Source organism: Budorcas taxicolor, chromosome 13, assembly GCF_023091745.1.
Source record: "Budorcas taxicolor isolate Tak-1 chromosome 13, Takin1.1, whole genome shotgun sequence".
Lineage (NCBI taxonomy): Eukaryota > Metazoa > Chordata > Mammalia > Artiodactyla > Bovidae > Budorcas > Budorcas taxicolor.
The window spans coordinates 64,556,122-64,566,666 of record NC_068922.1 but is presented as its reverse complement, the minus strand read 5'-3'; the positions used below and the strand labels follow the sequence as shown (position 1 = coordinate 64,566,666).

The following is a 10,545-nucleotide window of genomic DNA, read 5'->3' as shown; positions in this document are numbered from 1 at the left end:
TTTCACTTTTCAAACCTGTATAGTTTTTGTATCACATTTGCATCTTTAAACTGATGAACAAGAACATTGCTTTTATCATTTATAATATGTGATGCCACTTGTCCTAACTTCCCTGTAGGAGCACTTTGTTGTTGTTTAGTCACCAAGTCGTGTCTGACTCTTTGCGATCCCATGGACTGTAGCCTGCCAGGCTTCTCTGTCCATGGCATTTCCTAAGCAAGAATACTGGAGTGGGCTGTAATTTCCTTTTCTAGGGAATGTTTCTGACCCAGGGATTGAACTGGAGGCTCCTGCACTGGCAGGTAGATTCTTTACCATTGAGCCACTAGGGAAGCCCGTAGGAGCACTGTACCACTGTTTTCAATTCCAAACACATAAATCGCTCACTTGAGCGGAGAAAGCATATCAAGGGTAGTTTCCCATGTTATTCTCTAATTAAGCTCCTTGTTGTTTCCTTCATAGCACTTAACGCAATTTTAAACTATTTTATCTTTCTCATTGGCTTACTTTTGTGTGCACAGCCCTCTCACCACATCTATGAGCTCCAGGAAGCCAGTATCCACACCTTAGGTCCAGCACACACTGAACTGGTCATAGGCCTATAGTCAACGGGTCTATATGTTGACTGAATGAAAAGTAAGGAAGTCCTTCAACATTCTGCCCCTCTGCCCCCCATAACCCCAGGAACACCCACACCTTCTCTCCCCTAATGTTCCTGGGTACAATGAATGTAAGGGGTCTTCTGGCTAAAGCCATTCTCTCTCACCTCTGGAGGAAACGTCTTGCATCCTTGCATCTTCTATATCTTCTTCAACTTTATAATAATTTCCTATCAATACTCAAAGATGCTCCCAATTGCAACCAACCAACCAGAAACCCCTAACGTCCCGTTCTCAGGTTTCAAGTCAGCATGTGATCACCCTCTTCCCCTGAATTTCAGAACTCAGCCGTGTCCTATGTCCCTCCTTCTCCTCCGGCTCGTTTCAGGGAGTCTTAAAAGTGTTGGGATTTCCCCCAAAGATCCTGTACTTTTCAACCGCTGGTGAAAAGGCCGTAATCCTAGTGGGGACAGAGTCTGGGAAAGAGGAACTCCGACAAGGAAGTGCTGAGGAGTCAGGCGGGTTAAGGAGAAAGCTACGAAAAGCCCGAGGCAGATGTCACAGAGGACCGGTGTTGTGGAGACGACACGGGCCTCTGTGACGCTCCTGACCGAGACTAGACAGAGTGGGAGGCGCGCGCTCGCGTTCCGACTGTCCAGCCGCGCGCCCGGGCCCTACCTTCTCGTGCACAGCGGGGAAAGCGCGCGCTCGTGCGCCCAGCGGCCTCCGTGCGCCTGCGCTGCGGTTGCCGGGCACCAACCGGCGAAAAGACAACCTAGTGGAGGGGTGGCGGCAGTGGAGATTCCGGAAGCCCATCCTTCACCCGGAAATGGTTGTCGAGAAACATGGCGTTGCTGGTGCGAGTCCTTGTGAGTGAAGGAGTAATTATGTGCGGTCGCCCGCCGGGCTCCCGGGTTGGAGTTGGAGAGGGCGGGACGGGAACAACTGGACAGAAGTGCAGGAGCGGAGCCTGTGCGGTAGCGGGGCTACTCGGCCGCCTTTCTGTGGGGAAACTGAGGCAGCTTCCCACTCCCCCGGCCCTCGATTTTTCCGTGCCTTCCCCGTCTTTGGAGAAGGCAGGAGAGTGACTTCAGACCTAAATTTGATGAAACTTGCTTTTCCTCGGTCACCACTTGTAACTCCTTCCCTTCAGGGAGAGAGAGATCCGCGTTCTAATTCCTGTTCTGTCACTAATGCACAGGGTAACCTTGGGCAAGTCACTTTAGGGCTTCAGAATCCCTAGGCGCAGAGGGAGGACGTAAATCTGCAAGTACTTTGAATTCTGAGGTCCTCTGGCTTTATCGTGGAGAAGGAAATCGCAGCCCACTCCAGTATCCTTGCCTGGAGAATCCCATGGACGGAGGAGCCTGGTAGGCTACAGTCCACGGGGGTCGCAAAGATTCCGACACTACTGAGCTACTTCACTTTCACTTGCTTTATCAGAGAGATCAGTAGGTCCATTCTTAACCGTAAAGCCAAGTGGAATACTGTTACAGGTTGTTGGAGTGAAAGCTGAAGGAGAACTTGGGTCATATCCGTTGTTTTTACTCTGCCTGGCGCAGTGTGTGGCACATCATAAGTGTTAAATATTTGTTGAAGGAATGAATGAAATAAGTTTGGAAGAACTATTGTACGCTTGACTAATTAACACCCGTATGGGAAGCTGCTGCACCTCTTGTGCTTCAGTCCTGTCCTAGTGGATTCTTACTTCTAGGAATTAAATAGAACAAACATTAGGAGGATACAGAGCTTGGTTTCTAGTTATGGAAGGATGGGAGAGTTTATACTTTCAGCAAGTCTTTAAAAAACTAGGTCAAGGGCATTATTTTTTGTAGCAGATCTCTAGTCTTTCCCATTCTGTTGTTTTCCTCTATTTCTTTACATTCCTGCCTCTAGCTTTCCTTTGAGTTACGGTATTAGGGACACTTGTTTCTAATCTTTTTATATGTGGCTTGTATGGACCACATTTTACTTCTTGTATTTCTTGTCAGTCTAGCAAAGTACAGTGCCTTCTATTGTTGTGTAGTAAATGTTTGTTTGAAATGTAGCTCCTTCAAACAGAAAGTCACTCACTGAAGTAATTGTTGATGCCAGGGCAGAAATTGATTTGGATCTGAGGACTGCTGAGGAAATGGCAACTAGGATGTCAAAAGTGTTTTTAAGATGGATATTGGGGAGGGGGGCAGATGAGAATTTTGTTGGGCTGTAGATGTGAATGAATACGTTGACTCCTCTTGGAAGTTAGTGGCTGCCCCAGCTGAGCCCGCCACTGAGCTTGTGGACAGTTGCAGGTTCATTCCTTCTTCATTGGTAGCATCCATTGAAACCACCTCTCTAACTGCTTCTATTAGTTGAATCTCCCCTCGCCCCATTTATCTCTTTCTAGTCGTCTTTTTAAGTAAAAAACCAAGAGTGGATAAGGAACGTCTCTTTCACTTTATACTGTATACTGTAATTCTTTGAAGTCTTATCATGTGTTAAAGTGCAGTATGTGACAAAGCAACTTGGGACTAGAGAGTGACAGTAAACAGGAAAGTAGCAGATATTTATTGATCCCGTATGCTGAAGAGGCATTTGGGTTAGGCATGGCGAGGAATTCACAAATAAAAGGAAAATGCACCTGTCTGGGAGTCGGAAGGGCCTTGTTTGAAAGCTTGGCCGCATTACCAACTATGGGTATGGCCCTGAGCAGGTCAACTAATTTCTCTGAGCTTCAGGTTTTCTGAAGGGTAAATTTGATAGGGATGATCAGAGAATCAGTTGATACAAGTGATATTTTAATTGCTTTTCTTCCCTTTTATTCGGCAACTATTTTGAGTGTTTACTATGTCCTGGGAACTCTCCAGTGGACCCAAAATGGCAAACATAGACCTTATTCTCATGCTTGTAATCTAATAGAGACAAAAAAGAAAACTACTAATACAATTCTTGAAATGCTGTGATAGAAGTCTGAGCTAGGTGCTCTGGTAGCAGAGTAGAAAGGCAGCTAGCCCACACTGAGGATGAACATTTAGATACTTAATGAGAGAGCATTAGCTGGGGAATAGAGGAAAGGGCATAGAGCAGAAGCATTAGCTTGTGTTACTGTGCTAGACAGTCAAGGAGCTGTAAGTAAATCTCTTTGGCTGCCGTCTATGGGGTCACACAGAGTCGGTCACGACTGAAGCATAGGGGCCCTTGTGGGGAAATGGCAGGAGAGGAGGCGTTACCTTCCATGTCAGTGTTAGGAGTTGGAGATTTATCTTAAGGCAGAGGGAAGCCATTGAAATGTTTTAAACAAAGGGAGGATTTATTTTTAAAGGTTTTTTTTTTTTAATATATTTACTCTTTTTTCTTATTTAAAAATTTGAAATTGAGGAATAATTGACATACAGTAAATCACATTTATTTAATTGTATAATTTGATAAGTTTTGATACAGTATATACCTGAAAAGTCATAATCATAATAAAGTTAATGAACATATCTGTCACTCCCCCAAATTTCTTTGTGCCTTTTTCAGTCCTTTTCTTGTATTTGTCTGCCTATTTCCAACCACCCTTGATCAGGGGGAACACTTGGTTTCTCCTCTCATTTTTAAATTGAAATTAAAATTTTATTTTGAAAGTCCAAAAAAGTAAGAAAAAGATTCGACATAGTAAACACTCATGTATTTACTACTAGATTTTTGTTTTAATAGATCCTTGTAACAGGGATGAATATAATAGATGGATCAGTCAAAGAGAGCTGAGATTAGAGTCCTGATGGTCAGTGAGAAACTACTTAAGTAATCCTGCTGCTGCTGCTGCTAAGTTGCTTCAGTCATGTCCGACTCTGTGTGACCCCATAGACGGCAGCCCACCAGGCTCCCCTGTCCCTGGGATTCTCCAGGTAAGAACACTGGAGTGGGTTGCCATTTCCTTCTCCAGTGCATGAAAGTGAAAAGTGAAAGTGAAGTCGCTCAGTCGTGTCTGACTCTTTGCGACCCCATGGACTGCAGCCCACCAGGCTCCTCCATCCATGGGATTTTCCAGGCAAGAGTACTGGAGTGGGTTGCCATTGCCTTCTCCGAAGTAATCCTGGAAGAAGTGGCCCCTGTACTAAGGGGCCAGGGACAATGTGGTTAAAGAAGAAGGGGTGGTTTCAAGAGATACTGAGGAGAGAGAGTCTTGCAGTGCTTGGTGAGAGTTAGATGTAAAGGATGAAGAAGAGGGAAGAGTCTAACAGTGAGTTCCAAGTCAGCCTAGGATGAGTGATTTCATAGCAGTGTTCTTCACTCAGAAAATCTAGCTGGAGATTTTTCTTTTTCTTTTTTGCAGTTGGAGATCTGGTGTTCAGGAGAGAGAACTGAAATATAGGTTGTAGTTGAAACAAGAAGTTGTGATTTCTCGAGCAAGAATATTGATAGCTAATAGGGTGTTTACTATGCCATAATCACTCTTAAATGCTTTATATATGTGAACTTAACTAAATCCTTATGATAGCCCTTTGAAAAGGTAGGCACTATTATCTCCTCATTTTGCAGATAAAAAAAATCGAACCACTGAAAGGTAGTGTTCCTGGAACATTCTCATTAGTCTTACCTTACTTTTTCCTCTTTCTGCCTTTTTGACCAGTTTTTACCCTTCTTCGCCAGTGGGTTTGGGAAGGAGGAGTAAACTGAAGCACTGCTATTGCTGAGTTGCTCTAGCAGAGGAACTGAACGTTTAAGTAGTGTACTGGGACTTTATGGTTTTATGAGCTATTCTGGGCATTGGTAATAATTTTTACTTTTCTTTGACAATAGTAGAAATTGCAGAAACTACACTATTTTACATTTATATCAGCAAAGCACGAGGGTTTAAATTTCTCCACATCTTTGCTGACATTGTTTTTTTTTTTTTTTTTTAGTTCAGTTCAGTTGCTCAGTCGTGTCCAACTATTTGCAATCCCATGGACTGCAGCATGCCAGGCTTCCCTGTCCATCATCAACTCCCTGAGCTTGCTCACACTCATTTCCATCAAGTTGGTGATGCCATCCAACCATCTTATCCTCTGTCATCCCCTTCTCCTGCCTTCAATGTTTCCCAGCATCAGGGTCTTTTCCAATGAGTCGGTTCTTCGAATCAGGTGGCTAAAGTATTGGAGCTTCAGCATCAGTCCTTACAGTGAATATTCAGGATTGATTCCTATAGGATTGGCTGGTTTGATCTCCTTGCAGTCCAAGGGACTCTCAAGAGTCTTCAACACCACAGTTCAAAAGCATCAATTCTTTGGTGCTCAGCCTTCTTTATGGTCCAGCTCTTACATTCATACATGACTATTGGAAAAATTGTAACTTTGACTATATGGACCTTTGTTGGCAATGTAATGTCTCTGCTTTTTAATATGCTGTCTAGGTTTGTCATAGTTTTTCTTCCAAGGAGCAAGCGTCTTAATTTCATGGCTGCAGTCACCATCTGCCGTGATTTTGGAGCCTGAAAAAATAAAGTCACTGTTTCCATTGTTTCTCCATCTGTTTGCCATGGAGTGATGGGACTGGATGTCATGATTTTAGTTTTTGAACGTTGAGTTTTAAGCCAGCTTTTTCACTCTCCTTTTTTAAAAAAAAAAAAAAATCATAGTGGCCATCATAGTGGGTATGAGATGATACCTTCTTATAGTTTTTATTTGTATTTCTCTAGTGATTACTGCTGTTAAGCATATTTCTTTTATGCTTATTGGCCTTTATGTATATCACTGGAGAAACGTCTATTCAAGTTCTGTGCCCATTTAAAAAAATAATTAGTTATTTCTGGCTGTTCAGGGTCTTCATTGCTGCATGTGGACTTTGGTTGTGGTGGGTGGGGGCTACTCTGTTGCAGAGCATGGGCTTCTTATTGCAGTGGTTTCTCTTGTGGAGCATGGGCTCTAGGTGCACAGGCTTCAGTAGTTGTGGCACATGGGCTCAGTAGTTGTGGTTCCCAGGTTCTAGAGCACAGGCTTGATATTTATGGCGCGTGGACTTAGTTGCTCCAAGGCATGTGGGGTCTTCCTGGATCAGAGATCAAACCTGTGTTCCTGCATTGGCTGGCGGATTCTTTTTTTTCTTAATGTTTTAAATTTTTACTTATTTTTGGCTGGGTCTTCACTGCTTTGCACGGTCTTTCTGTAGTTGTGGCAAGCGGGGACCACTCTAGTTGCAGTGCACAGGCTTCTCATTGTGGTGGCTTTTTGTTGCTGAGTATGGGCTCTAGGGTACAGGGGCTTTGGTAGTTGCGAGGGTCTAGAGCACAGGCTCAGTGGTTGTGGCTCATGGACTTAGTTACTCCTTGGCATGTGGGATCATCCTAGATTAGGGATCAAACCTGTATCCTGCATTGGCAGGTGGATTCTTTACCACTGAGCCACCAGGGGAGCCCTGTGCCTGTTTTTTAAATCAGGTTATGTTTTTGTTTTTGAATTGTCTGAATTCTCTATGTTTTTAAGTCAGTCCATTATCAGATATATGATTTGCAAATATTTTCTCCCAGTCCATGGGTTGCCTTTTCAGTTTACTGATAGTATTTGATGCACAGAAGCTTTTAATTTTAATGAAGTCCAACTTAACTTTTTTATTGCCTCTGCTTTTGGTACTATATCTATGAAATCATTGCCCAATCTAAGGTCATGAAATGTTTCCCTTATGTTTTCCTCTAAGAGTTTCATAGTTTTAGGCCTTATGTTTAGGTCTTAGATCCATTTTGAGTTAATTTTTATATATGATGTAAGGTTTTACTATATTTTTTGTTATTTTCTTAGTGTTTGCTCTGGGAATTACAACTAATAACTTAATTTCTAATAATCTAAATTAAATACCAGTGTGATTTCAGTAATATATAAAAATTATGATTCGATATTGCTTCATTATTTCCTTCCACCTTTGTGTCAGTATTGTCATTCAAATTACATCTTTATACATTGTGTGTGCTTCAGTACAGATTTATTGTTATTGTTTTATGCAGTGTCTTTTAAATTAAAAATGAAAGTAAGAAAATTATGGGCAAAATATTTATACTGTTTTAAAACGTATCCAAATATTTACCTTTATTAGTGCAATTTATTTCTTCATGTGGGTTTGAGTTTCTATACTGTCAAAGGTATCATTTCAGCCTGCAGTTCTCCCTTTAGTATTTGTTGTAGGCCAGGTCTGTTGTTGACAGATTCTCTCAGTTTTTGTTTATATAGAAATTCTTAATTTTTCCTTCACATGTGAATGATAGTTTTGTTGGGTATAGAATTCTTGTTTGACATTCTCCCCTCTGCTACTTCCAACATTTTGAGTATTTCATCCCACTGCCTTTTGGCCCCCCTGTTTTTTGAGAAATACAGCTATTAATATTATTGAGGATCTCATACACAATGAGTCCCTTCTCTTACTGCTTCCAAGATTTATATCTTTCCACAACTTGATTGTGATATTTTAATGTGTGAATCTCTCTGCGTTTGTCCTATTTGGAGTTGGTTGAGCTTCTTGAATTTATAGCTTGTTTTCCATCAAATTTTGCATATTTTCTGCCAGTATTCACATATTTTTTTTTTCCTGTTCTTTAAATTTCTCTCCTCTCCAGCTGACACTCCTTTTATACTTAATGTTGGTATGTTTGATGGTATAGGTACATTTGATGGTAGCTCTCTGAGGCGCTGTTAAATTTTTTTGTTTTTTTTTTCTTTCTGTTTCTTGGGTGGATAATCTCAATCTATTTTTAAGGTCACTGATTCTTTCTTTTGCTCAAATCTGCTGTTAAACTTTTCTAGTGACATGTTCATTTTCTTTATTGTTTTTTTCAACTCGAATTTTTATTTGGCTTTCTGTTAAAATTTCTCTTTATTGATATTCTTTATTTGGTGAGATACTGTTCTCATACTTCATTTTAGTTCTTTAGACATGATTTCCTTTAGATGTTAAATTTTTTAAATAGCTGATTCAAAGTCTTTGTTTAGTTGGTCTGATGTCGAGGGTTCTTCAGGGGCAGTTTCTGTTGATTTTTTTTTCCCCTTGTATGAATCATACTTTTTGTTTTATTGTCTTTCATAACTTTTTGTTGAAAACTGAACATTTTAAATAATATTATGTGGTGTTGGAGAAGACTCTTGAAGGTCCCTTGGACTGCAAGGAGATTCAACCAGTCCATTCTGAAGGAGATCAACCCTGGGATTTCTTTGGAAGGAATGATGCTAAAGCTGAAGCTCCAGTACTTTGGACACCTCATGAGAAGAGTTGACTCATTGGAAAAGACTCTGATGCTGGGAGGGATTGGGGGCAGGAGGAGAAGGGGACTACCGAGGATGAGATGGCTGGATGGCATCACGGACTCGATGGCTGTGAGTCTGAGTGAACTCCGGGAGATGGTGATGGACGGGGAGGCCTGGCGTGCTGTGATTCATGGGGTTGCAAAGAGTCGGACACGACTGAGCGACTGAACTGAACTGAACTGAACTAATGCGGCAGCTCTGGAGATCAGGACTTTTCCCAGAGTTTGCTGTTACTTTTCTGTTTAGTGACTTCTCTGAATTAATTCTGTTAAGTCTGTATTCTTTGTTGTGTGCTCTCTGCTCATTTAGCTTAGTGGTCAAGTAATGATTGGATGGAGATTTCCTTAAATGCCTGGAACCAGTAAGTCTCTCAGTATTTGTTGCGGGGCTCTGCATGCATTTAGGTGCATGCTTTCAATATTCTGCCGGTCATTTGACTGTTCTGCCTTAACCCTCACTTCCTGCTTGTGCAGTACCTCAGGGCCAACCAGAGATGAGAGCTTTAGGGCAGTCTCAGATCTTTCCTTTTCTGGGGGTGGACACAGACCTGAGCATCCACATGGCCTTCAGATTCCCAGGAATGTGTCAGAGCTTTTCAAGGTTTCTATCTCATTCCCTTGATTCTCCTTTAAACTTTTGGTTAGCCTTTTATTTTCCCAAGTATTATCTACTGCCTCATGCAGTCACAGAGTTAAACAGTTGCCTCTGTTTTGATGGTTGGATGGCATCATCGACTCAGTGAACAGGAGTTTGAGCAAACTCCAGGAGATAGTGAAGGACAGGAGAGCCTGGCATGCTGCAGTCCACGAGGTCGCAGAGAGTCGGACGTGACTGAGCGACTGAACAACAACAAACGAATAGCTCCTGGGGAAAATGGTTTTCATACCGGGAGCGTTCCTCTTGGACAGATGGAATCTTCCAGGGAACTGCTAGACAGATCAAATAATTCCAGACATTCGTGAATAAGATTTGAGGAGCTTCAAGCCCATTCAGGATTCAACTGTTCTCCAGAGAAGACTGGCTCCTTTTAATAAATATTGCTGTTTGGAAGCCAAGTTTGGATGCTCCATGTAGTCATTGCAACTGGGGTTTCATTGCTTCCAGGCTTTATCAGTACAGGGGTGGGAAATATATGTATGTGTGTACATATACACATGCTTCCCTGGTGGCTCAGTGGTAAAAAACCCGCTGACCAATGCAGGAGACACGGCTGTGATCCCTGGGTTGGGGACATCCCCTGGAGAAGCGAATGGCAACCCACTCCAGTATTCTTGCCTGGGAAATCCCATGGACAGAGCAGCCTGGTGGGATGTGGTCCATGGGATCACAAAAGAGTCAGACTTGGCTTAGCAGCTAAACAACAACAATATACATATACATAAATACACATCTATATTGATTTCTTTATTTATCTCTCTATATTAAAAACTCATAGCAGTTACTCTAAATCCAGCCCAGTAGCACAGGGTTTATTCTATCCTTTTGCCTTTTCATATTGGTTAACTCCTTTCTCTGATAGAAACCCAACCCCTCATCCTTAACATATTTACTGATTTGCTCAAATCTTGCATTTGTGAATTTACATACTCACTAAAATTTATTTGTAACCCAAATCAATACTTGTGCTTTTGCAGTTATTTGTGGACATGTGCAGAGGGGTGAAAAATTTGACTCTAACTTTCGTATTACTAGCTGAGGTGATACTTTGACTTTCT

The 10,545-nt window shown here is 41.9% G+C and overlaps 1 protein-coding gene across 3 annotated transcripts in view; it reads left to right on the top strand.

Annotated features, from left to right (window-relative positions):
• The first annotated feature begins 1,359 nt into the window (after window positions 1–1,359).
• The window catches only part of LOC128058200 (ubiquinol-cytochrome-c reductase complex assembly factor 1), a 96,704-nt gene continuing 87,518 nt past the window's right edge, over window positions 1,360–10,545 (top strand). Inside the window, exon 1 of one of the 3 annotated variants that reach the window (XM_052650583.1) lies at window positions 1,360–1,468. In XM_052650583.1, the coding sequence (XP_052506543.1) occupies window positions 1,445–1,468 (24 nt within the window). In that variant the 5' untranslated portion in view covers window positions 1,360–1,444. Of the gene's footprint in view, window positions 1,469–1,937; window positions 1,970–10,545 lie in introns of those variants that run through there. The other 2 variants (XM_052650585.1, XM_052650584.1) reach the window with 2 other exon arrangements.